Raw genomic sequence first — 27,953 nt, 5'->3', positions numbered from 1 at the left:
GCGTGGCCGGGCAGTGCCCGCTTCGCGGACGGCGATCGGCGGGCGGGCGAAGAGGGCGCCCCGCAGCCCCGCGCTCCGCGGCCCCTCGGTCCCGCCGCGCCCCGCTACCCCCGGGCCCCGCAGCCCTGCGCCCGCGGCCCCGCCCCTCGCGCCCGGCGGCTCCGCCTCGCCTCGCCATGGTGGAGCAGGGAGACGCGGCGCCGCTGCTGCGCTGGGCCGAGGGCCCCGGCGTGTCTCCGCCGCAGGCCCCGGAGCTGCCGGCGGGAGGCTGGGCCCGGGCGGGCGGCGGGGGCGCCCGGCCGGCCGCGGAGCCGCTGCGGGGCCGCGAGCCCCCGGAGCCCGCTCCCCGCGAGGTGCTGCTGCAGCCCGGGCGCCTGGAGCTGGGCGACGTGGAGGAGGACCAGGTGGTGGCCGTGTTTGTGGTCACCTTCGATCCCCGCTCGGGTGAGGACCGCTGCGGGGCCGAGGGTGCGGGGAGCGGGTTGGGCGCCCTCCCCCCTCCCCCGGAGACGGGGGGGGGGAACCTGGGAAAGCGGGGGGGGGGCTGGCTGCGCGCGCACCCGCACCCACACACCTGCACCGCCTCCTCCGCCCCCCTCTCTCCCGGATCGCGTCCCGGCGCAGTGCCCGGGAGGTCTCGGCGCGTCCCGCCGGCAGCGGACCCCGGGGCGGCTTTGTTCCCGGCCCCGCCGACCCCGCAGCCCGTCCCGCCGCCGCGGCTGGCGGCTCCCCGGCACCGCGCGCCCCGCTCCAGCCCGCCCGGCTTCGGGGCGGGGGATCCGGCGGGCGGCTGCTGCCGGCGCGGGGCTTTTGTTTCCCTTCTCTCCTCGGTGGCCGGAGGGCTTTTCTCGTGGGAAAGAGGGGAGCTCCACCCCCACCCCCCGCCGAGAACGCCTTCGGAGACCCCCAGACCCCCGGGCCGACCTCGCAGGGCCCCGCGTGCCCGCCTTCCCTCCCACTAGACAACTTTCCTAGCGGCCAAGTTCACTTTCTCTATGGCTGGTTCTCTCTCTCCCCCCCTCCTCTTCCCCTCCCCTCCCCCGCCTCCCTCTTCCCTCTCCGTCCCCCTTTTTTAGGAATTCCTGTGGGGAGCATTCAGGAACGGGGCTGAGGGGTTTCTGCGGAAGCTCGGTGAAAGGAGAGAGTTAATGTGGTAGCACAAGTTTTTCTGGCCCGCCCCCTCCCGTTGTGGGGGTGGCGACCACGGGGGGGGTGCAAAGTGAATGAGTGGATCTGCCTCTGCTAGACGCTGGGGTGCATTGAGAGGCGCTGCAGTGGTTCTGGGCTTCTAGGGAGATGTGCCAAGTGGGGTGGGGGGCGGTCAGGACCCCAGGGCTTAAGGACACCCAAGTGGGTCTTGTCTGTCACTGGTGTATTTGGCGATGGGATATTGGAAGATCTTCAACCATGAGGGCAGGGGTGGGGTGGGAGGAAAAGGGCTTAGGATTTGGAGAAGGGGGTGCAGATGTGATTTTTAAAGAACAAGGTGTTCCCAGATAAAGAGATGTAATTTTGGTCCAGGATGCGCGACAAGACACAGGCGCTGAAGCCGCTCTTCCCGGGACAGGGTTTATGCCCAGAATCCTGACCTTTCTGAATCCTCACACTTTTGCCCCATTGAATGCCAGGAGCTTTCAAACTTCAAACTTTGACTTTGACCCACCATAAGAAATGAATTTTACATACCTACATCACAACTACTATGCTCACACATATCCATATGTAAATGTGCATGCATTGTGCAAATGAAGCCAAATTTTCAAGGTATAGTGCCAAACCCTTCTACAGGTAGCACCTCCAGAAATCTCCCTCCCTCCCTCCCACCCTCTGTCCCTTCCCCCATTCCTCCCTTCCTCCTTTTCTCCTTTCCTCCCTTCCTCTCTTTCTCTCTTGCCCTTCTTGCCTTTTTTCCCTTCCTCCCTCCCCCCCCCTTGCTTTCTTTCTTAATTTTTTTCTTTCTTAACTCATGAAGGGTGTTGCTCTCCATATGATTGAGGACCCTCTTAAGGCAGATAATCCTCTTCATTTTTATTTGATATATGTCCACCGAGACTTCTTTTCCTTTCTTACCCAGTAATACCCAAAGTAGTAAAGTGAACATTGCTTCTTTGTCAAAAGCAACAAATATTAAAGTTACCAACTAGGATGCGCTTTTCTACACTTTCTCTCTCCTAGCCACAGCCCTACCTGTGTCCTCAGTCTCCACTTTTAGGAGCTCCCACTTTCCAGTAACTTTCTGCCCAGACCATGAGCAGTTCATGAACATTCTTACCATTGTAGGTTATTGTGTGTCAACATGTGTCTAAATGAGAAATAGAGGTAGACACAGAGATAGAGAAAAGGAGGAATGGGGAGATGGGGTGGAGAGACCTTGAGAGGGAATGAATGGGGGAGGAATTCATAGCTTGGCACTTGTATAAGAAAGTGGATGAAGGAGAACTGAGTCCTGTGTGTGTGTGTGTGTATAGGAATGTGCTCACTGGTTCTTTTATTGATGACTAGGAATAAGAATAATTATTTTGCATTTTTAAATACAAATTTTAGGAAGCTAGGCTGGATTATTTTTGTAGAGAAAGAAAGAAATTATTTTTTATTGAATTTATGACATTAAGCTTACGGTTATTGAGTCTACATATGCTGTGAAGACTAGGGCTTCAAGGTCAAGGTGAGGTTCCTTGTACATATGTTCACTCTTACATTCTCCCCCTCCCCCAACCTCTTCCCCTCTGTCTCTCCCTCCCTGTCTTTCTCTCCTTCCTTTTCTCTTTCCCCTTCTCCCTCCCTCCCCTTCTCCCTCCCTCTTCCCCCAGCTAGGAGCTATGGGATGATGGTGCTGGCCATCTGGGCCACAAAGCTGCTATTGAAGCCAGGCCCAGATGCTAACACTGCATGCTGGGTGGGAGAGGTTGGCAGAATATTGCTCAACTTATTTATTTATTGTGTTCGCCACACAATTTAGGAGCTGACTTTAATTTTATATTTGTTCTTAGTAAAAAGTTTCTTTCCTCTGCTTAATTAAGTGATAAGGAATCATAGTGTAGGCTCTGGCTCTCCAGTGTAATTGAGGACTGAGCGTGGAGCTTGGGCCAATGAAGCCTTGTACCTGCAGTGTCTGGTCACCTCTGAACCTACCCCTTTGTGCCATTTCTTTATGTGTGTGTTTGTGTTCACTCTACACTACTACATTTGAAGCAGAGTTATGGTGTCCTGGGGAGATTCCTATGCTGTATATTTTATTGGTGTGACTTGGAGGGTGAGGGAGATGGTTGCAGGGCATATCATCATGTGAGTTTTTCAATGTGCTTCTTTGTTCACTCTTCCTGACTAGAAATGAACCATGACCTGTTCTCCCTTGGCCAGTAGCCCCAACTACATCCAAACAACAATTTAATGTAATGTGTCGGAATGCCCCTATGCTTATATCAAGTGGGTATATTTAACATCAATCTTACATACTAATTTTTTAGTGTTGTTATAAAGGTATTGTACAGAGGGGTCACAGTTACGTAAGTCAGGTACAGAGTCCATTTCTTTTTGGACAATGTCGCTCCTCCCCTTGGTCTCTACATACTAATTTTAATTTCTATAGATTTCCCCCATACAATCAAGGAACGATAAGCCTTATTAACAACAAAGAGGGTGGAGAGACTAGGTGAGATTGGGGTGAGGGCTGGTGCTAAGGCATAACCTGGAGTGTTGCCCATATCAGCGACTCCTTTCAGAACATAAAGGGCACCAGCCATGTGGGGGGAGAGGTTGATAAAGTGGAATGGGAATGGGAAAATTTGGAGATGTACAGAGCTGTTTTGAGAAAGCCCAGCTCACAGGGAGGTAAAAGGAAAGCCAATTCTGATGTCCACCATACAGGTCTCATGGAAAGATTAATTCTGTCACTGTCCTTTCTCTGCCTTTTCTATAAGGTGTCAAGATTGGCAGAAATACAGTTGTGGTTGATTCGATTAATCCCACACTGGCAGAATCTTTGTTGGGTTGGTGCTTCACCTTGCTTGTGGTTTGCAGAGCAAGGTCAGTTTGTAGCCATCTGTTGTGAATTCAGTTTCTTACAAATCAACCAAGATACTGGGTGCTGGTGGCTCACGCCTGTAATCCTAGCTACTGGAGAGGCTGAGATCTGAAGGTCCAGTTCAAAGCCAGCCCAGTCAGGAAAGTGCATGAGACTCTTATCTCTAATTAGCCACCAGAAAACAGGAAGTGACACTCTAGCTCAAGTGGTAGAACTCTCACCTTGAGCTGAAGAGCTCAGGGACAGCACCCAGGCCCAGAGGTCAAGCCCCACGACCAACAACAAAATCGACCAAGAAAAAAGAGGAATTCATTATAATACCCATCTGCCTCTTCCTGCATGCCAGGAACTGTGCTTAGAGAACTTTGCCTCTGATTCTTCCAACAGTCTTCAGTGTAATGATGAAAAACAGATTCAAAGAGCAGTGGGATCAGCAACTGAGAAAGTAGATGGATTCTGCTAACTAGAGGTTGTTTTTCTGTGTAAAATTAAGGCATTGGAATTCAGCCATCAGTTGACATATGGCTGCCTTGAAATCGCCAGGACTGATCTCTGCCTGACTCAAAGCTGTTCATGCTGCTCCTTCTCCCTTTGCCTGGCTGTGCTCTCATCCCAGGGTGGTTTTGAGATTAGTTTTCAAACCAAAAGATACTTGGGGTGGGGACCTAACGCTCTTCTGAAGTTCCTTCTATTTCTGGAATTCGGTGGTTGTGAGGAGGAGAGGTGGTTCTGAAAAGGAAACGTGGGTGCCAGTGATAATACAGCTGGATTCTTCACTTTATTTCTGAGCCAGGAGTCCCTTTGCTTCCTGTCTAGAATTAAGGTATCTGTGTAATGGGAGGAAGCGGATGGATGGAAAGAGTAAACATGAACGCACCTGTTGGAGGAGGTCCCTGCTGTAAGCTCCCATCTGACCTTAGGCCAGAAGCAGCTGTAAGAGTGTGTAGCTGGCAGTCCCCTCAGCATTCAGGAAGAGGAAGTGTGTGACTGAAGTCACCATCAAGAGGGAGGAGTCTGGTTTCCCATCAGACAGAGATTGTTTGGGTTCCAGATCATTGTTTTTTTCATCATTTTAAACCTTTTGAGCTGATCTTTCCAATGGGCAGCAGCAGCAGCTAAGATCTGTTCTCCCTAGGAAATGATGCTTGGCAAATCTAGAGTGCCAGGGATTAAGATCATTTCAGCAAGAAAGAACATTTCAGCAGAAGAGAGGCAAGGCAGAGGCAGCCTTTCTGTAGGTGAGACCGTCTCTATCTCAGTCCCAAAGCTTCTAAAACATCTACTTGGGAGGCCTTCTGCACACACAGGAAGCCCCTAGGCTGACCTTTGGAACAGTGGCTGGGCGAGTTCAGATTATCTGCACACACATAGCCCTCTGGCTTCACTTGCTCATTGAGCTGTCAGCCTGAGTCTCTTAGTCTAAGTTCTGTGAAAGATGGTTGTATTTGTTTTTCTGTGAGCTCAGCATTTAGCATGGTGCTGCCAAGTTTTGCTCCACCAATATTTACTGAATGACCAGCTGAATATATACACTGTACATTGCCATATTTATTCTCCTGTGGTTGTGTAAACTCCTCAGAAGCTACCTCTGCAGAAGAGGCTGGGCGTAGCCTACAGGTCCCTGTGATAGGTACAGGATGTGGCCCAAGAGGAAGGGCTGGTAACCAGAGGAGAGCAAGGTAGAGGAAAAAGGTCAAGGGTCTTTTGTTATTGATTCCCCTTGCTGACTACTAGGCTCTAGCTCCCTGGCTAAGAATGTGGACAGGCTACTAGAAAAACAAGAGGATAGAGTGGCAATACTGGGCCCAGGAGCGGGAGCTCTCAGTGCAAGGGTTATTTTTTTCCCTTGGCATTTAAATATTGCTAGTTTTGCAAATCACTTTCTTTTAAACCTCTACAAATTCCATGTGTAAACAGGCTTTCAATTTACAACAATCCTATAGATGTGTGTCCTCAGGTCATGCTAATAGCTTTGACACATTTCACATTCTATTATTTCTTGGTTTTGTTCTCTGTTTTTTTTAAGTCCTTTACATCTTTTCTTTCTTTCTTTTTAGCCCTTTATATATTTTACATCTCTAGCATTTCAGTTGTTTTCCTAATTTTGTATGTTGAGGTTTATTAAAACTTAGAAACTTTGAAAGAGTGGTACATGAGAACCTGAATATCATACCCCATCTGTTGACATTTTGTCACATTGGCTTGATGCTTATACCCTTAGTTCCCCTGTAACATTAAATATGTGTTCTGAAGTTCTCCACCACGAAATATCAATGTGGTGAAAATAATAAGACTCATAAGAAAAATGGAGTGCTGAGCACAGCCCTCAAAAACTGTCAATAACACAAGTTAAAAAAAAAACTGACAGGAAAAGAAGGCAGGGCAGTTTTGCAGATGTGTATAAACATGGGGTTTGTCCATAGGCAGGAGTGTGGCAAGGGTTGAGTTTGAATTATAATGAAATTACAGAAGAAGGGCCCTCTCTGATCAGACTGAAAGATGTAACACTAGATGTTCTTAACAGGGGCTTATAACACACGAATGACCTGAAGTGGCAGGAAGAGAATCAATGTGGCCGCTGTATTTTGCATATTCCTTCTTGGCTTGATTCCGCTGTTTGGTTTTCTGCATCCCCTGAATATCTGATGATTGACATTGTATGTAAGCAAATACGAAATGTATTCTGTGGGTTTGAAAAAGTCATAAATACTATAAATTTACCATAACAACAATAAACAGTTTCACTGTCTTAAAATTCACCCAGTGTTCAACCTGTTTATCCCCTCCTCCCAGCCGATCCCTTCATTGTATCTATAATGTCTGCCCTTTTCCAGAATGTCACATAGTTAGAATCATATGGTATGTCTTCTTCTCAGTGAATAATTTTTCCTGGAGCTCCTCCATGTCTTGCTCAATAGTGTATTTCTTGTTAGTGCACACTAGTGTTTTATTTTTTATTTTTTTTATCTCCCCCCCACCCCCAAAAGTCCACACTAGTGTTTTATTGTAATAATATAGTTGGCTCATCTACGAACAAAAGTACTATAGTGCTGTAAATGTGTACGTGCAGGTCTCTGGGTGGACACGTGTTTTCAACTCATTCACATAAATACAAAGGAAGACAATTTCTGGGTCATATGATACGAGTATGTTGAATTTTGTTGGGAACTACCCAAATACTTTCCAAGTGATTGAGCCACTCCCACCAGCAACAAATGAGAGTTTTGACTCCAGTGCTCATCCCCACTGGGTGTTTCTGGTGTTTGGGATTTTAGCTTAGTACCGAATGGGTGTGTGGTGGCATTTAATTCTTGCTTTAGTTTGCAGTGCCTTGATGAGGTGATGCTGAATATCATTTCATGTGCTTCTGTTCCATCCACATATCTCTCTGATGTAGTGTCTGTTCAGCTCTTTCACCTATTTGCTACTGAAGGATGAGAGAGATGGGTTTTGATTTAGAGAAGTCAGTCCATCCTGGCTGGAATGGTGCTGGTGCAGCAGAGCAAAGCAACTGACTTCATGCTGGTCAGGGATCAGAAGAAGGAGAAGGAACAGGGCCAGCTATAGTCCCCAAGCTGTAGTAGCCCCCGAGCTACTGGTTTCCTCCAGCCAGATCCCAATCCTGCCTTTCTCTACCTCCCAATAAAACCTTCTGATTAGTAATCCATCAAGGGATTAATTGAGCCCCAGTACCCCTCCCCCTCCCTCCTTTCCTCCCCCCCCCCCCCCCAACTGTTCCTAAAAAAAAGAGGTAGGGGCCAAATGAGTTTGGAAAACGTGAAGCACTTTAGAATGGATTTCAAATTCACCATCTGTGGTGGCATATTAAAGTCTCTAAGAAGTCTTGCAATGAAAGAATATACTTACCTTTGTTCAACTTAGGAGAATTTGTCCTTTTTTTCCGCATTTTCCTTTTGCAGAAGCCCCATGAACATAAGCTGTATGTAAACATAGTCTCTAAAGCTGTTCTCCTCCTAGGGATGTGGTCAACAGAAATATGTGGGTGTCTGTCAGTCAAGGTTCAACCAGAAAAACAGAACAGCTAGGGAAGGCACAAAAGCAGTTACTGCACGACTTGATCTTACATAACCGGTAGACATTAGGTAATCTATATAAGGCAATGATGTCTTTGCATCTGATGGTGGAACTTGAAGTCTGCTTGGCAGACTGGTATGGAAGAGGAAGTGGGTGGAGTTAGGAAGGAGAAGAGCTAAAACTCAAGAGGACATGGAGTAATCTGTCCTTCCCCACAGTTTTGGTGATAGAAATGTCCTGTGAAAGAAGCCAGTGTCCTTCTGTATGGAATTGCACGCACAGCTAGTTTAGGAGTCCCAGAAGCTGAAGGAAGATCCAGGGGGAGGTGGCTCTAGCATTGCCAGACCTTGCTGCCCCCCCTTGCCTCTGGTGAGCTTGTGGATGGATAGGTGGTAACACAGGAGGGCTTCCTGATGGCCCAGCAGCATGGATCTTCCAAATGTAAACCAGACAAGACTGCTGCCCACAGATCTTCCAGATGTAAGCCCAACAAGGCTACTGCTTCACATCCACCTTCCACATTGCAACTGGGAGCGTACGAGGAAGAGAATTCTGAGAAGTGCAGTTCAGCCTAGGCAGGTCAGTGCATTACCAAGCCACGATACTTGTGTTCATCAGGCAAGCAGTCCAGAGATGTTGAAAGCAGTGCTAATGGCAATGGCTTTAAATTGAAATGAATCTAAATGGGAAACTCCACTTAGGTAGACAAAGCGCTATGTTCTCATGATAGAAGTAATAGATGAGCAAGGTATTGCTAATACATCAACATGATGCATGTTGCAGAAATATTTGAGAAAAAGAAGACAGAAAAGTAAAGTAGATTCCATTTGTAGAAATTTCAAAAAAAATATTAAAGCTATTGCATGGTTTCCAAAGTCATTGGCCAGAGAGTACAAGTGACTGGGGCGGTGGGGGGAGAGGGGAGGCCTGGAGGCAGGTGGATGGTTCTGATGAGGCCTTCTGTTGTCAATGATGCTCTTGAACTGGGTGCTCATTACACAGCTACATTCACTTGGGTAAATTTGTTGTTATAATTTGCATCCTTTAGTATACGGGAATTCAAAAGCCAGGAAAATGAATGCTTCACAAGTTATTGAGTAATTGTAGACAGGCAGGACTGAAGCAAAGAAAGTTAGAACCAGTTGAACCTTGTAAGAAATGGGGTGGGGAAGCAAAGCATTGGGCCCTTGGTAATGCAGATGGTTTGGTGAGAAGGAGACTGAGCTTACTGAGTACCATCATGGCTCTAAGGCTGTCTTCTTTCTATATTGCCCACATGTTGCCACGATGGTGAGTGTACCGTGTGCATAGAAACCCGTGTAGGGGCTTTGCTTTGGTACACAGTAGCAGAACCAGCTTTTTTGTAAGGATGAGGAAGATTGAGCTGATTGAGTTCAGTAAGTTTCCCATTTGCCCTCATTCATTCAGTAAGGAAAAAGTCCACCAGAGTATGGAAGTGTTGTATATGGATGGTAGGAGGAAAAAACTGGAATGTAGGGGAACTTGATGCAATTCTACCTACCTGCAATCCTAGCTACTCAGGAGGTTAAGATCTGAGAATTGCGATTTGAAACAGAAAAGTTCCTGTGAGACTCTTATCTCCAATTAGCTACTCAAAAGCCAGAAATGGCACTGGCTCAAAGTGGTAGAGCACTAGCCTTGAGCAAAAAGAGCTCAGGGACAGTGCCCAGGCCCTGAGTTCAAGCCCCACGATCGTGAATAATAATAATAATAACAATAAAACAACTTTTAAGCCTGACACCAGTGGCTCATGCCTGTAATCCTAGCTACTCAGGAAGCTGAGATGTAAGGTTTGTGGTTCAAAGCCAACCTGGGCAGAAAAGTCCGTCAGACTCTTATCTCCAATAAACTACTTGGAAAAAGCCATACGTGGCACCGTGGCTCAAATGATAGAACATAGTGCCCATGTCCTGAGTTCAAGCCCCAGGACTGACCAAAAAAAAATTAATAACTTTTATTCCTAAGCTTCCTCTTCTTTCTGAGCAGTAATACAACATCCATATAGCCTTTCTATTTTATAAAAATTATAAAATTTATAAAAATTTATGCCAATTTACATTTGCATACTTTTTGCTAAATCCATTCTTTGGTTGGAGTCGTAATTCCTCTCCTCTCTTGGCAAGTGCCTTGGGCTGGTGGCTGTGGGGTGGGGTGGTTCTCTGTGATGTCTGCTACGTCTTAAGACTGGCTTGTGTGTTCTCTGATGCCCTGCGTAACTATCTGAACACACCATAGTGGCAATTACAGGTGACATTCTTAATGTCTAGAAAACTTAGGATTTACAGGATTAATAAGTTGGCTCAAAAATAAAATCTCACAGGTATTCCATGTTGAAAATCTTCAAATATTCATGAAAAACATAGAGCTTGTTCCATAGCGCTCTCTCTGGCCTGTATGTTACCCTGCTAATTGTGCAGTCTGCCCTTCCTTCAGTCTGACAGAGGCCGGTCATCACTGGATTCTAAATTTCTGCCTTATTTTCCATCATAGCATTCATGTCCCTGAACTCTCACTGCTGCTCTGCCTCCTTATTTACCTCTATTCCAAACCCTCATCTGCTTGGGATCATCAAATCTCAGTGGAGACTGAGACATTTGCCATGAGTGACTGAGTTCTAAAAGGTTGGAGGCAAAGCGCTGCTGGCTGGCCATTGAGGAATGGTCACATTTGGGGAGAGAGGTTAATGTGGGAGGGAGGGAAGCAGAAACCATATTGATCAGAGAAGTAAGGAAAGAGCCAAAACAGCACTCTCTTTCTGAGAAACCAAGGAAGACGAGGAGAAGATTTGTTTGTTTTTTTAAAGCGCATACCATAAAGAGGTCAATGAAAATGGATTTTTTTTTTAAGTTTGAGGATTTGTTAAAATCATGATAAGCTATAAGAAAGTGAGAAGAGACAAGAATCTGAAGAGATTTGGGTAAGAATGTAAGATGATGGAAAGGGACAGAAGGGTAAAATCACACATTTAGAGAGTAAGGTGAGGAGGGGAGACCTGGCATGGCCCAGAAGGATGGCAGCACAAAGGCAGTTGACTAAAGAAGAGGGTTGCTTGAGACAGGAAGCAAGTTCTTCTCCTGCGCGAGCATCCTCTGGAGGAACTCACAGGGCGACGGATCAGATGAGCCCTTGTGCATCTCCCTGGTCCTGAGTCAGGCTGTGTCCGCAGCACATGTTTGAGAAGCCATGTGTGGTCAGCACTCAGGTCTTTTCTTTGAATGATTTTGCCTCTTTTAACTTGCATACTCTCCTTCCCACAGGAAACATGGTAGAATGGTGCTTACCTCAAGACATTGACCTTGAAGGTGTGGAGTTCAAGTCTATGGCCAGTGGGTCCCATAAAATTCAGTCTGATTTCATGTAAGTTCTTCTGAACTCAGATCTTCTTTTTTTTTTTTTTTGGTCAGTTGTGGGGCTTGAACTCTGGGCCTGGGCGCTGTCCCTGTGCTCTTCAGCTCAAGGCGAGCGCTCTACCGCTGGAGCTACAGCGCCACTTCCGGTTTTCTAGTGGTTTTTATTGGAGATAAGGGTCTCACAGACTTTCCTGCCCAGCTTCCAGATCTTCTCATTGCACCTCTTCCTCCCTCCCCTCACTTTCGCCAGAGCCCGAACACAAATTATTAAGAGGCCTTCAGGTAGTGTGTGTAAAGGATCGGGAAATATGTATGCCATTTTGTGTTCTATCAATTTTCCAGCAAGAAGAGTGCTAGTTTTCATTAAGTTCCCGGAGGGTTTCATGATGCCCTGGCAGTGCATACTTCCTACCACAGGTGTTCTCTCACTTGCTGAGAGAGGATACAACTCTCCTGTGATAGCTCATAGTGGAATAACTTGAAACATGTATGGGCGAAGATGTGCAATTCTAGCTTTAAGTAGAGCCAATTTTCAGTCCTATGTAACTGATGCTTTATGAGTTTTGTGAGAGGGAACAAATGGAAAGACTTGAAGAGTAATTGATTAGTGTAATCTCCTCGTTGGGAAGAAATCTTGAAATGCAAAAGTATGAGAAAGGAGAAGAAGTAAAATGGCAGCTGTGTTGAAATTTTCAGAGGTTCACAAAGTAAGAGAAGAATCATCGTGATTTGCGCTATGGAAGCAGACTGCTGGTTTCTAAGGGGCCCAAGGTTCTGGTTTTCCTGGCCAAGTTAGTACTTGTAGATCAGGGGAGGATGTGTCCACACGAGCATCTAGCCAAACTTGCTGGAGACCACAGCCCAATCTTGCTGAGGAGCCTCAGCTGGAAACTTCTGGCACGTTCAAATCTTGGCTGTCTCTCCTCTGTGAGTGTGAGTGGTTGAAGGCTGAGCTTTGTGATTTGGAGCTCTGGGACACAGTGGTTTTGTGTTGAATGGCACTGTAGAGGGGGGGAATAATGTTCACTTCCTGATTTCAAGTCATATTACATATTTGGTCTATTTTAGCTATTTTCGAAAGGGACCATTCTTCGGCCTGGCCTGCTTTGCCAACATGCCCGTGGAAAGTGAGCTGGAGCGTGGAGCACGAATGAAGTCTGTGGGTATCCTCTCCCCTTCCTACACCCTGCTGTACCGGTACATGCACTTCTTGGAGAACCAGGTTCGGTATGTGGCTTTCAGCTCTGTGTGGGTTGCGGCAGAGTCTGCCAGCTGGTGCCTGTGCTGTGCACTCCCAGAGAGAAAGGATGTGTGCCACATGCACAGGTGCCGCTCCGGGAGCACCCAAGGCACTGGGCCAAGCCTCAAGCGGTAGTCCTTTCTCTCAGCCAGTGTCTTGGGAAATAATGCTTCCTCCCACAACAAAAGCTGGCAGAGATGTTGCTTTCTGTTTATGTTAATACCGTCATTGCTTTTGTTTCATTAAGTAATTTGTTGACTTGTACTTGGTCTTTGTTTGTTTACCCCAAGGCAGTATAATTACCTCCTTGCCCCAGAGCAGGCAAACATTCATAACAGATGATACACAGATAGATAGATAGATAGATAGATAGATAGATAGATAGATAGATAGATAGATAGATAGATAGATACACAGATACATAGATAGATTAGACAGATATATTTAGATCTATCTTCTTTTTTTTTTTTTGCTGGTTGCGGGGCCTGAACTGGGCCTGGGCACTGTCCCTCAGCTCTTCAGCTCAAGGCTAGCACTCTACCACTTGAGCTACAGTGCCATGTCCAGCTTTTTCTGCTTATGTGATACCAAGGAATTGAACCCAGGGCCTCATGCATGCAAGGCAAGCACTCTACCACTGAGCCACCCTCTTAGCCCTAGATCTATCTGTTTATATGTACAGTACCTATACACATAAATAGAGCTATATCTATCATATATATGATACTTATGTCTAGAGATTTATGTCTAACTATAGAGATCTCTTTATATGTTGATAACTACATAGATATCTTGACATATATATCTAGATAGATAGATATTTAGATAGAGATAGATATGGAGGGAGAGTCATGTACTAACCAGGATAATAGGAAAACATATATATTTTTTGTTGGTCATGTGCCTTCAACTCAAGGCCTAAGCACTGTTCCTGAGCTCTTTTGCTCAAGACTAGTGCTCTACCACTTTGAGCCACAGTGCTGTCACTTCCAGTTTCCTGGTGGTTAATTGGAGATAAGAGTCTCACCAGGACTTTTCAGCCTGAGCTGGCTTAGAACTGTGATACTCAGATCTTAGCCTCTTGAGTAGCTAGGATTATAGGCATGAGCTACTGATGTAGCCCAGCTAGGAGCATAATTAACAGAAGCTGCAGAACTATTTGCTACATTTTTCATCATGAAAGTAACTTAATTACATTTTAAATTATGAGGGAGAAATGTATCTCTAATCTCGAAAGCATTGTTAACTTATAGCAGTACCTCTTTTCTGTTTGTCCGTTTGTATAATTGACACCCATGTACTTGGTAGTGATAGTGGTCCTCGAACCCAGGAACTTAAGGCTTTCCATTTGTATCAATAGAAACATAGCCAAACCTTGTCTCAAAAAAGTGTGTGCGTGTGTGTGTGTGTGTGTGTGTGTGTGTGTGTGTGTGTGTGTGTGTCCTGGGCATTGACACTATATGTCAACTCTTATATCCTCTACATTTATTTTACATATGTATTTCTCTACCTGCGTATTTACTTACTTTTGAGACAGGGTTGAACTACGAAGCTGAGATGGCATTGAAGTCCTACTCCTGCCTCTGATTTCTGAGCTCTGGGATTACTGGTGTCTGCCACCATACCTATATATCTGTAGCCTATATTTAAAGCATTCTTTATTCTTTAAAACTTTTTGTGCAATGTGATCTGCCTTGATCATAGTTGTTGTAAAACTTGGGATGTTTATTAAAGATTCTCATAAATGTACAAAAAATTAAAATTTCTCCCAAATACCAATACTCAGAACTCTGTGTATATCATACTAAAAATGGGATTGGTAATTATGGTGATTTACTGTTTTGAATAAGTTATTTTTAATAGATTAAGCGTAGTTTTGACCAGAAGAAAAGCAAGGATCCCACAAATTCATATGGTTATTTTCTCTAGTTGAGCATTTTAGCATTTAGCATATTTCTTAAAATTTTTCTTCTCTTACGTTGAACAACTTCATGCAAGTCTTTTTCTGTGCTTGAAACACTTCTTCAGTTTTATATCTCAAAAGTATTATTATGGAGTTTAAGACGGGAATATTTTTATTGGGATCCTGACACTTTTAAGAAACTATTCCTGTAAAAATATTCACTTCCCAAAGGGCAATACATTTTCTCGGCTTGAAAGCCAAGAATTGTGAGGAAGTAATACGTTAATCAGGGTTCTGATTAAATAGCACTCACAGACCCTCAAGGTGCAATGGCTCAATTAAGATAGAAGGGCTCTTTTTCCTGGAGCAGTGCAGAGATAGGCAGGTGGTCCAAGGGAGTAGTCTTCTCTGCTTTATGCAGTTATTCGGGAACCGACGTCTCCTTGTTCCTCCACCACCTAGGAATATTTGTGTTTTGAGGTGTTCTTGTGCAAGTGTTGAAAGCTACTCATCACTTCTGTGTCTGCATTCCAGCCCACCAGAGGGAGAAGGACAAAATAAATCATTTTCCATGCATGACCATAATGCAGGAGGACATCTGTTCCAGCACATTCCCCACTCGAAATAAAACTGTTAGATTTAACATTGTGGATAAAAAGCAAAACGTCACTACAGTTTTAGCTCGCATTTTTGTTATTGGAAGTGAGGTTGAACTCCTTTATAGATGTCAGAGTTATTAGCATTTCCTATTCTGTGAACCATTTCTGTCCTTTTCTGACTAATGTTTAAGATTTTGCTGTATCATGTGGGAATTGGTTCTTTGTGAAATGAGTTGAAAGCTTTATCCCACTTTGTCATTTAACTGTGGTGTGGGGGGTAAGGGCAATACTGTGGTTTTTGAACTCAGGGCTTTGCTCTTGCTAGGCCAGCGCTCTACTGCCTGAGTCATGCCTCCTGACTATAGTGCCCTGGTTAATTTCAAGAAAAGGTCTCACTTTTGTCTCAGACTTCCCTGGATTGTGATCCTCCTCATTTATACTTCCGCTTTAGTTGAGATAAATAGGTATACAACACCTTACCCAGCTGTTGGCTGGGAATGGGGTCTCAAGCTTTCTGCCTGGGGTAGCCTTGAACTGGGATCATCTTCTGCCTCCTAAGTAGCTAGGGTTCCAGGCTTGACCCACTGTACCTTTGAATTAATTCGCTTTTTAGTGGTGTCTAGATCTGGAGGCATAACTAGAGATGATTTCCCAAGTTGGTGCTTAAAGAGTCCAGGGATCTGATATGAGAAGACAAACTTGTGCAATGATGCATGAGGAAATAAATCAAGTGTATGCAGAGTACTTTACTGCAGGGGTGACTTGACATAAATTAACTGGACTTGATTTTTGCAGCCCCTCATCTGTGTTTTATATTTATCCTGATTTCTGACATCTCAACTCTCATCTACAACGTTTGCCATCTATCTATCTATCTATCTATCTATCTATCTATCTATCTATCTATCTATCTATCCATCCATCGCTCTATCTATCTTCTTATAAGAGAGCCTTCTTATAGTATATTTCTTATTAATCAAAAGACATTGGCTGACTCTTTTCTTTGGAAAGCAAGAACAATGGACATTAGCCACAGCCTGTTAATTCTGTCCATGTCCCACAGGAAAGAAAACATGTTCCATGGTGCTGTCGTGGAGTTTGAGGCCCCTATTTGAGCTTTTCCTAAGGATCATCTGTGATGGCAAGGCAGACTTGCATTAGGTGGTTAGCCCTGGAGGAATGAGGCCTGGTGAGCTACCCACTGTAACCGGAGCTGTTCTCACTGCGCATGTGTGTTTTCCACAGGCACCAGCTGGAGACTCCAGGGCATTACTCTCACCTGGCTGCGTTCTATGAGGACAAGAAAGGAGTGCTCCATGCTGGCCCCGGGAGAGGCAGCAGCCTGCCTCCTGTCTATTGGCTGCCTTCCATCCACCGCTACATGTATCCTGAGATGAAGGTATGGCCCATCAGTCTCTTGCACACTCCTGGAATGCTATCTGTGCATAGTGATTATGAACTAATTTTTAATTGATAAGGAATTTTTGTCTAGAACTCTTGCAAAAAGTCTGCTTCTGATAGAATTGGATCATAGCATAAACCTTTGGGTTTAGTTGAAACACAAGGCAAATTATCTCAAATTACATGCCTTCTAGACACTTCTATAATCATAGGACAAACACCACATAAGACAGGTGAGTTTATGATGGATTTTAGGAGGATAAAGGGGGATTTGATTTTCTTAGTTGCTTTAGTGTTGTAAAGCCAAACATTTGAGCCAAAGATTTAATGAATAGATATGAGCATTCTTTGTTTTTTGATATTGTCCTATTTTGTATTTTTGTATTTTGTATACATTGCTTTTGATCACAGAATATCTATTAATACTAAAAAAAACTCCTAGCCACATATTAAGTGTTGGAGAGACACATCTTCTTTCCCTTCCTTCATTCCCCTCTGTGTCTAGTCACAAGATGTTTCAGTGGACACCTTGGGCTCTTGGAGAAACACTAGGCATGTTTAGGGAGAAGGTATTGAGGAAGAGGAGTTGGTCCCTGAAGCGTTTGGCTAGCTAGAAAGTGAGGGATACCAACTCCAGACTGGGAAAAGACATGAGCAATTTAGAGAGAAGGAAAGGATTTTTAGTCCTTGTTTTCTAGATTAAGGGATTTAGAATTGAGACTTATCAAGGGTTCAGTGACTTGTTTTATTTCTTAGAGCCAGAAAGAAATAGGACCTAAATTTAAACAGGACTTGTGCCAAAACCAACACCCATTTCCTGCATTACTTCACTGCCTTTTCTAGGTAGGGACACAGGAGAGCAAAAGACATATGCATGGGTCATAAAACTATTTAACTCTTTCTTTAAAATACGGTGGCCATCAAAGAAAAGAGGAGAAAAGTACAGTGAAATCAGACAGAAGAGAACTTAGATACCAAAGCATGGATTTGAAGCCTAGGAAGTCACAGAACGTTATTGGGAAAATAGATACCATTTTAGGTATTTCAGACTAATTCATTGTAGGGTAATTGATAATGCAGGAGTTAGAAAACTGAAGGAGAAAGCTGAAAAAAAGGTACTCATTATCTATCAATCTCTACATAACTACTAATATATATTAGTGTAACTATAGATATTATTTATTAGTAGTGTAACTAATATAAATATTATATATAAGTAGTTACAAACTGTAACTATTGTTCTGTTCTACCCACCTATTGCTTTCTAATAAATTGCCCCAAGATCAAGAGCTTAAACCCATATATACTTAAACCCATATATATATATATATATATGTATGTATAAATTCACAGTTTTTGTAAGTCACAAGTTCAGACAAGGCTTAGAAGGGCTCTTGACTTCATTGTCTCTCATGAGACTACAAGACAGGTGTCAGCCAGGGCTGGGGCCTCATTGGAAGGTTCAACAGGGGAAATATCCACCTCTAAGTTCCTGTGGACGTTGTCAGGATCAGATTTCTTCAGAGCTATGAAACTGAAGGCCTTAGTACCCTAGATGGCCGTTGGAAGCTGCCCTCAGTTTTTAACCATGTGGCAGTTTGCTTCATGAAAGCCAGTAAGATGGAAGAGAGTATCTTTTGTAGCCGGATTATAGAAGTGACAGTTCTGGAATGTAGTCATATTCTCTTTGTTAGAAGCAAGTTACTCAAGAAAAAGAGGATTACGTATTTATAGCATAAGGTTATAAATACCAAGATGGAGAGTCATGTCTAAAGAGATTCTTAGCCAGGCGCTAGTGGCTCACACCTGTCATACTAGCTACTCAGGAGGCTGAGATCTGAGGATCACAGTTCAAAGCCAGCCTAGGTAAGAAAGTCCATGAGACTCTTATCTCCAATAACCCACTCAGAAAACTGGAAGTGGCGCTGTGGCTCAAGTGGTAGAGCACTAGCCTTGAACTGAAGAGCTGAGGAACAGCACCCAGGCCCAGAGTTCAAGCCCCACAACCGACCAAAAAAAGAAAAAAGAAAAAAAGAGAGCGAACGAGAGAGAGATTCTTGCCACACCAAGGCAGAGCAAGAAGGGAGAGGGAAATCCTCATCAAAACCACGGGGCTTGGAGGAGGGGCCTCTGTGCAGCCAGGGCTGAGCTTGCTGAGGGAAGCCCTGTGCTTCTGCTGTTAGAGCCACTTAGGTAGCAGCCCAGCTCAGCCTGTACTGAATGTGCTGAGAGCGCCAAGCAAAGCTAGGTCATAGGTGTCTGCTGCTGTGGGAGAAATACCAAGAGGAACTAGACGTTGAAGAGAATTTCTCCTCCCTTCCTCATGACCTTCAGTTTCCAGTAACTACCTTTATTAGAAGAACTTAAACAGAAGCTCCTTGCAGTTTTCAGATTCACCAGTCATGGAGTAGCAGAGGTATAATAATAATTAGCATAAGAAGATGGTGGGAAAACTCTACAGGGCCTGTTTTGTGTGAGAGCAGCAAGAAGAAGAAAACTATAGCTAATATGACCACACCTATGATTATGTCACATAATCATCTCAGTTATAGGAGCACATACATAGGTGAATATAGAAAACTATGGGTGAATGTTTACTGAGATATTAATATAAACTTATAATTTATAATCATCTATCATATTTATATAATTATAATTCACACATTAAATTTATGTAATTATATATTCATATAAATCTTAATATATATAAATATATATGGCTTGAGATGAAACAAAATCTGATGAGAGGAAGAAGATAATGCTTATATATAGAAGGGCTTAAGCACAGCCACAGAATTCAACCCTCTGCCATATAGCTATGGAGTTCAACCAACTGCCCATCAAAAATACCAAAAAAAGCACATCTATTTCGAACCTGTACAGACTATTTTCCATCATTAGCCATAAACAATACAGTATGTTAACTGTTGACCTACATTTATATTGTACGAGGTACCATCAGTCATCTTAGGATGCCTTAGAATGTGTGTGAAGATGTGTGTAGGTTCTAGGCAAGTACTGCCTTGTTATGTTCGAAAGTGAACATCAGATTTTGGTCCTAGGCAGTGGGGTGAAGGGGGACTTGGAACAATATTCTGAAGATGCTATGGGTTGGCTTAATTAGATAAGAATCTCTGTTATTTATAGAAAGTCATTTGTATGTTCTTACTAAGACATTTTTAGCTTTCCGTATAGGTGGAGAAGAAGGGAGCACTGGGTCAAACAGGTTAAACCTGTGCTCATTCTGCAGCTGAATGGACTGAAGTGGGAAGTGCAGAGGGCTCTGGCCGATTCCCAGCAGAGGGGAAGGTTGTGCTGGGGTGGCCTGCCCAGAGCTTTCCTCATGCCCAGAGCTACCAAGCTGGTGGCTCCAAAGAAGTCACTCACTCCTGCTTGTCTCCTTCTTCCCTGGCCACTTTTTATTTTCTTTGCAGATCACACACCCAGCTGGCTGCATGTCTCAGTTTATTAAGTTCTTCGGAGAGCAGATCCTCATTCTCTGGAAGTTCGCCTTACTTCGAAAGCGCATTTTGATATTTTCTCCCCCGCCAGTGGGCGTTGTGTGCTACCGAGGTAACCAGAAGCCTCTGTCCAGGCTTCTTCCCAAATTCACAGAACATGAACTGCTTCCATCTTTCTTTGTTGGCCAAGTTGGGGAGAGCTTGGGCCATATCAAGGAGATTGAGGGTTTTAATCTGAAGCGTGGGCTGATTACATTTGTGTTTATTTGTTTTGCCTGGTCCTAGAGCTTGAAATCTGGGCCTGGGTTCTGTCCCTGAGCTTTTGTGTTCAAGGCTGGTGCTCTACCACTTGAGCCACAGCTCCACTTCTAGCTTTTATGATGCTTATTTGGAGATAAGAGTCTTACAGCCTTCTGCCCTGGCTGGCTTTGAACAGGATCCTCAGATCTCAGCCTCCTGAGTAGCTAGGATTACAGGCATGAGCCACTAGCACCCAGTTTAAATTTGTATTTTAGAATGTGGAGTCTGCAGGTGATGAGAAAATGGATTTAGTAAGCTTGGTGAGAAATAAGGGCCTGGTTTAAAGCAGAGAAGATGGTTCTGGGTGTGTTTAGGAGATAAATGGATTGGGTTGTCTGATCAGTTGTAAAGGCTCTGGCACGTATGAAGGGGTACTGGGGAGGAGTATGGGGTAACATGGATGGTGCCCTCAAAATGAAGGACCCGGAAAAAGTGGTGAAAGGGTTGGTTTAAGGGGGTTGATGTGGGACATGGTGAATGAGCACTGGCTGAGATTTTTGCCAAGAAGATGTATACCAAGTGCTTGTATAGCTGGGTCAGGGCCTCTGTAGAAAATGCAGATGCAGATGTGAGGCTGACATTAAGACTTGTGACAGTCATGAGATGGATGAATAGTGATGTGCCAGGCACAGGAGATAGACTGACCACTGGTAGGACAGGGAAACTGAGGTAGATCTATCAGAAAGGGGAAACCAGGGAATGCGGGTTATAGCAGGCCAGTCTTGAGAATGGGGTAGGTCAGAAGTGTCAAAGTCTAAGCAAGACCAGTGGAAGAGTGAAAAACATCTACTGGATTTGATAGGTGCATTGTGGCCTTTAGGAGACCCAAGTTCTCTAAGGGGCCCTAAGAGCTTCCCACCGAGTGCCAGGGATACCTGGCTCCTGGAGCACCATGATGGTCCAACCCTTTTCTGTTAGCCCTCAAGCATCTCTGTTAGTCCATTTCCAGCTGCTCTAGCAAAATGCCCAAGGCTGGGATAATTAATTCACACAAAGGCTTGACTCATGGTTCTAGAAATGAAGAGTGTGGCACTGGTGTCTACACAGCTCTAGATGAGGGGCTGGTGGTGGAAGAGTAGATGTGGGCGTGTGTGTGAGAGGAAGTGTCAGGCTCACTTCCTTACAACTGTTCTCTCGATAAGCACTCGTGGAACCACATTATCCCCTTCTCGTGACCCTCTTCAAAGCCAGTCATCTTTCAGAATGGTGACATTGGGGACCAAGTGTCAACAGGAGTTTGGGCAGGGACAAACCACATCTACACCATCATGGCTTCCTTATGGTGTTGACCAGCAGGCTTCAGTGGAGGAGGAGGAGGAGGAGTGAGGGGCAGATACTTCTCTCACCTCTTCTTCCCTCCCTCCCTATCAGTGTACTGCTGCTGCTGCCTGGCCAATGTGTCCCTGCCAGGCATCGGAGGCACTATCCCCGAGTCCAAACCTTTCTTCTATGTGAACGTAGCTGACATTGAGAGCCTGGAGGTCGAGGTGTCCTATGTGGCCTGTGAGTACAAAGCTTCCTCTCCTCCTGTTCCCTATCCAAGCCTACCTACTTCTCCCCTGGGCTTGTGAGCTCCCTGATCCCCCAGCGGGGTCAGGCCAGCATTCTCAGTGGTTCCTTGGGGTCCGAATTTGCAGGTACCACAGAGAAGATATTCGAGGAGAAGCAGGAGCTCTACGATGTCTATGTGGATAACCAGAATGTGAAGACGCACCACGACCATCTGCAGCCCCTGCTGAAGATCAACAGTGCTGACCGGGAGAAGTACCGGAGACTGAATGAGCAGAGGTAGGGGCAGCTGGGGTACCGGGCCTGCGAGGGCCACACCTAGGCCAATGAGAACAGCCCAGGATTCTTGAACCTTCTCAGAACCACACTGGAAGTCTCTGTAAAGCCTGTCCCACTGCCCCTTTGCCTGACAGCACACAGCCTGCCTGGGTACTGCAAGCATAGGTCATCCAAGGTCATCCATCACTTTCTGCCTGTAGGAAGATGAACATGTTAAGGCCACGCTAGACAGACGGTGTCTTATTCTTGCATGAGTAAGACCTCCACGTTACCCTCTGCAAAGCAGCAGACAGACATGGAGGTTTCTTTCTGACAGGCTTTGGAATCTGAACCTCTGCAAAGGGAAATTGCTCTAGCTTCCAGAAACCCTCCTAATGACTCTGTGTGTGCTGTGTGTGTGTGTGTGTGTGTGTGTGTGTGTGTGTGTGTGTGTGTGTGTCTGTCTGTCTGTCTGTGTGTCTGTGTGTCTGTGTGTCTGTGTGTCTGTGTGTGGAACAACCATGCATTGAACCTCTACATCACTACACCATGTGAATCCCGCTTAGAAACTTGCTAAGGTGTTATTTCATGTGGTCGTCCTGTGAGCTATGTGGTATCATCACCACCATCTCTATTGAATGGACAATTAGGAAAGAGCAGCCATTGCCTGGTTACCTGGGATTTTGAGTCTTCCTGTTGCTTTGTGGACCCTTCCTTGTCTCTGTGCCTCTGCATGAGGCCCGCTCTGCCTTGTGCTGCTTCCTGGGAGATGTGGCCCATTGTAGATGCCCAACTGCCGACAAGCCTGTGGCTGGGGCCCTGTAGTCAGGCTGGCTGATGGTGATCTTCTTCCCAACAGGCAGATGCTGTTGTACTCTCAGGAAGTGGAAGGAGACTACAATCCTTGTGAAGAGGACCTGTTTGTGCTGTGAGTCAGCCTGGGCCGCAGCTGTGGGCCCCTGAATCCCTGCAGCTAACTGTCCTGGCTAATGACATTCCTCATGTCACTCACTGGAAGTGGAGCTGTGGCTCAAGGGGTAGAACACCAGCCTTGAGCAGCAAGAGCTAAGGGACAGTGCCCAGGCCCTGAGTTCAAGCTCTGGTACCAGCACATACCCAAAACAAAACAAAACAGCAACAACAAAAAACAGTTAAAAATAGCAATGTGGGTTCCAACCGTGTGGATTATCTAGTGAGTTCTTGTCTTTTCTTCCCTCCCTCTCCTGTCTGGCAACTGCAGGTTTTTCCTGGAGCAAAACAACCGGATATTTCAGACTTTATTGGAAGTGTCTGCCAGTCAGGACAAAACTCTGACAGCAGAGCATGCGCGTGGCATGGGCCTGGACCCGCAAGGAGACCGGAGCTTTCTCATGGACTTGCTGGAGGCCTATGGCATTGACGTCATGCTGGTCATTGACAACCCCTGTTGTCCATAGGAAGATTGGCACGGAACTGGCAAGCCACGAACGTGGAGTCACTCCAGGCTTCCAGTGGCCTCAGTTTTTTCTAAGCTGACACAAAGGAAGACTGTTTCTACTTACCCACAAATGTAATTTTTGCAATTTTCTTTTTTTCCCTAAGGGTAAGAGAGACTGCCTTGGTTTTGTACCCTGCTTTGGTGGGACATTTGGTAGGGTACTTCCTCTCAGAGCTGCTGGGTTTGGGGCTTAGTCTTAGTAGATGTGTTACTAGGAGTACATTGAGATCTAGAAACACTGGGGTGGACTCCACCTGCCCGGTCTGTATGTCCTTGTCTCTTGACTCATGCAAGAATAAGACACCGTCTGTCTAGCGTGGCCTTAACATGTTCATCTTCCTACAGGCAGAAAGTGATGGATGACCTTGGAAGGTCAAGGTCTAGGGGTCAGAAGTGTTGGGATCAAGTCCTTTTTTCTGTTCATTAGAGCAAGTCTTTGTCTTCTCTGTTCACTTAAGTAGGGACCACAGAGTGACACAACGTATGTTTCTTATACCAATTATGAGCTCTAGGACAAAAGGAATGGAGAGCTAGCTTGTGGGTCAGCTGAAAACTAAATTACAGAATGAGGCCTGGAAACCCTTTTCTAAGTTAGTGAATGCTGGCTACTTGGTATAACGTTCTTTCTCTGATTCTCACCTCTGGAGATTGGCTAGTGACTTCCTCGGGGCCTACACTGCCCTAGAGCTTGCAAGCAAATTCATTTTTACAATTGAGTCTCCCTACAGGGCTACAGATTCACCTGTAATGACTGGGGTACTTTGCAAGGATGGAGTGATAGAAATTTAAACAGGGTAGAGGAGAAGCTCTGAGTTTCTTCTCCAGGACTCCAAGAGTTCTCTAGAACCTTCATCCATAGACCCTCTGGAGTAGACAGATCCACTGGATTTGGGATCCAGCCAGGATCTGATCTGTTTGACCCAGAGGTTAGATTGAGTTGTGTTAACCAGACTGTTTACAGACGATGAACATTTGTCTCTTCAGCAGAGGTGTTTTCCTTATGCTAAGGTCACTGGGTCCAGGAGTGTAGGATTTGTCAGCAAGTGTAGCAATACCTTCTTGCAGGAGAGTGGGTGGACTCTTCCCGTGTCAGTCATGACTATATCCACTTTCTTATGAGTTTTTCAAGTTGGGCAGCATCTTGTAGCAACCTGCCCATCCTTTTGGGCTGGGTTTCTTGATGACTACAAGCTTAGGTAAGAGGACGGTTGTTAACTAAAGGGAAAAAAATCAGTTCGTATAGTAGTTTAGAGGGTTTTTTTTTTGGGGGGGGGGTGGGCATACTTAAGGACTCTGGCTTAGGATCCTGGACTGTTAACAGATTAATTTCTTCTCTTGCCTCCTGCCTTCTGAATTCTGTTCTCAGAAGAGAAGCTGATGCATTCATCCATGTCTGTGGCCAGAACACAGCCAGGCTAGATGTCCCCAAAAGAGAGAAATAACCTTCCAATGGATGGGCCATGCCTCTTATCTCAGTACTAGTCTTTTACTGTTAAAAGTATTTCCACTGTAGCACCTTGATACAGAATTCAAGAGTGAAGAAATTCATATGTATAGAAACAGGAATAGACACTGATTAATCAGGGTAGCCACTTTTATGTAAATATATAAATAGGTTTGGGCATTGAAATGTGAACTGTGCAACTAATACATTTTCCTCTTTCCTCCTCTGTATTGTGGATTTAGCTATCATCTCAGAAACATGTTTACAAAAGGAAAAAAAACACAACTTTTTTATGGACCACCTTCTCCTTCCTTGCAGGGCAGACAGGGACTTTCTCACTGGGGTTATCATTCCCTCTACTAGTAGAGGGAATGAGGCTTGGAGTCTTCTAATTGGGGCTCCAAAGTTTGAGCCAAGTCATTGCTTAGCACTAGCTTTGCCTTTGAACATGAAGCCCTCCTCTCCTGGGGATGTTATGGGCCTGTCATTTGTGAGTACTATAAATGGGGAAGGGATCTGCATCCCATACCTTCCATCCACTCTGCCATCTCTTCTGTGGGGCAAGGGCAGGAAAAGCCAAATTCATGGATGCACCAAGAGTAGTAATTCAGCACAGGAACTTACATTTGAAATCAGCCTTGTTATAAATCACATAGAAACCAAAATGGGAAAGGTTAAGAGTTGTACACAAGTAAGATAGCATTTGTTGGCATATATGAAGGTTCATTATTTAACTACCTATGTTTTACAAGGCAGACAAAGGTAAATTAATTGCTAGGCACATCACTGTCTTCCTTTTGGTGGCCAGGAAGATGGACTTGCTATCTGTCTTCATATACTGAAAACACTTCAAACACTGAGGTCAAACGAGCCACCTCTCCAGGGGCACCTGGTGTACAAGAGGGTAGTGATCATCCTTGTAGCAGCAGACATCAACCTCTGACAAGAGACAGGGACCTGAGGGACTGTTGGCCTTTGAAGCTGCACAGCCCAGGAAATGGATTGAGACGTGCTCTCACCCTTGAAAAGGAGGGAATGGAAGGTGAGTGTGGATGAAGAAGATTACACAATAATGAGCAGCTTTGCCACAGACCTCCCTTAGGGTGAGCACAGTTCTAAAATGGATAAGAATTAATAAGGAGAACTGTGTGGCTCTGTGTGGGCTGCCAGCTCCCTGCCAGGCTAGTTGGATCTGAACCTGGGACATGTCTAGCTGTCCTGTCTCTTCCCTTCACCTTGTAATTACATTTGAGGAGGTATCCTGCAGCCCCGTAGTCTCGCCTTGACAGGCCCAGACTCTGCCCTTCCCATTTCAGGAAAACCCTTTACTGATTCAGGTAGGGCAGGGGAGGAGTTAAGGACTCCTTTTTATCAACTGTCATTTTAACATTTCATTTTTACTACTAATATACCTCTGGTTCCCAGGAGCTATTGGAGCACTGAGTATTGTAGGAAAAGGCTGTGAATTAAGTTAATGTTTTTCTTACAAGAAGTGGAAGTTTACTTTTATATCGTCGTTACTACTTGATGGACTGGGTATGAAGGTGTTGAAATGGAAAATTTCCAAGCTATAACCCTAGAAGAAATGGGCAGTTTTGCATTTTGGTAGCAGCTGAAGCATTTAGAGGCTTCGCATGGCATTCCACGTGAATAAGGACATTGTGCTGTGTGATCTGGCAGAGCTCCACATCCACATCCACAGGCCCAGGAAGGAGGATGCCACACAAACACTAACTTCAGAGAAACTCTAGGACCCAACAGAGGAGGGGAGCTTCTGAGTAGCAGGCCCCCTCGTTCAACTAGAGGGAATTGGGAACGGGAGGTGGTTTTCTAGCTAGTTCTTCCATTCATTTTAAAAGGCTGACATTTTAGAGTGGCTGGATGACATTGCAAACTTAGAAAGGGAATGGGAAATTTTTAGTGCTGCACAGGGGAAAAATGAGAATGGGTAAATAAAATCCCACTCTCTTCATTTTAGAATTCTTAAAATTCAGCAGAGGATGGACTTTGAAGAGCTGGGAGGACCGAAATTCAAAAAGGTTATTCAATACCATAATAGCGTAGTGTTACTGACTTTTGGGTAAAATGCCTCTTCAGACAAATGATGAGTTGAATTTGCTGTCTAAGAGTAATTGGGGAGTGTGGGATGAAGTAGGGTATTATAAATTGGACAGAGATAACCCACAAAGCAAAAAACCCATACTGAGGTAATCAGTGTTGGAAGTATATTTAATTCAAATGAAGAGTGAAGCAAAGATGAAGTATATAAAAAAATTAGGAAAACAAGGTTTGGGTCTGTCATGCCCGAACAGTCCTGAGTGGGGACCGTAGGGGTTCTGGGTTTGACTAGCCTGGGTGGGTGACACTAGAGGTTGAGCATAGAGGTAAACAGAGTGAACTCTTGTTTACCCAGAGCTTGCTGGCTAACATTTTGTACAGGTCTGGAATATAAATCTTTCCTGAAGACAAGGTAGTTGTCACCTTGGAAACCCTGTATTCCTATTTTTGTTTCCAAGTAAGGCTCAGCATAATGTCCCTGGTTGCCTTAAATGTAAAAACCCTATTTTGAGTCATATCCCATCCTAAGAGTTAAAGCAATAAGAGAAACTGAATCTATTTTTGTTTCAAGTTGTTACCTCATGTGATGAAATCGGCAACTTCTTAAGTTTTGCCCTGGATGCTACTATAAACAGGTGCAGTGGTCTTTTTTTTCCTCTCTGTCTTTATTGGCGATAATTTAAAGGCTTGAAGAAAGCTGAGGTTAATCATATGGCTAAGAGTCAATGTTTCTTGAATTGCTTTGTTTGGTGGTATAAATGACATCTATGTATATCATATCTGTATATATCTGAACCAAGTTGTGTGCAGAGGTTGATATAACTATATTTACAGTAAACGATTTTTACAATTAAAGTTCACATTTTAACATGA

The 27,953-nt window shown here is 44.9% G+C and overlaps 1 protein-coding gene across 1 annotated transcript; it reads left to right on the top strand.

Annotated features, from left to right (window-relative positions):
• Positions 1–174: 174 nt before the first annotated feature.
• Positions 175–27,953, top strand: Dennd11 (DENN domain containing 11). The gene is made up of 9 exons (XM_042677219.1): positions 175–444; positions 11,338–11,437; positions 12,499–12,657; positions 16,418–16,571; positions 20,008–20,146; positions 21,706–21,837; positions 21,972–22,122; positions 22,961–23,029; positions 23,342–27,953. The coding sequence occupies exons 1-9, from the start codon at positions 177–179 to the stop codon at positions 23,535–23,537; spliced, it is 1,368 nt and encodes a 455-aa protein (XP_042533153.1). The 5' UTR covers positions 175–176; the 3' UTR covers positions 23,538–27,953.

Source organism: Dipodomys spectabilis, unplaced genomic scaffold, assembly GCF_019054845.1.
Source record: "Dipodomys spectabilis isolate Male_0828 unplaced genomic scaffold, ASM1905484v1 ptg000034l, whole genome shotgun sequence".
Lineage (NCBI taxonomy): Eukaryota > Metazoa > Chordata > Mammalia > Rodentia > Heteromyidae > Dipodomys > Dipodomys spectabilis.
Note: the sequence above shows the minus strand (reverse complement) of the source record. Positions and strands in the feature narration are given on the sequence as shown.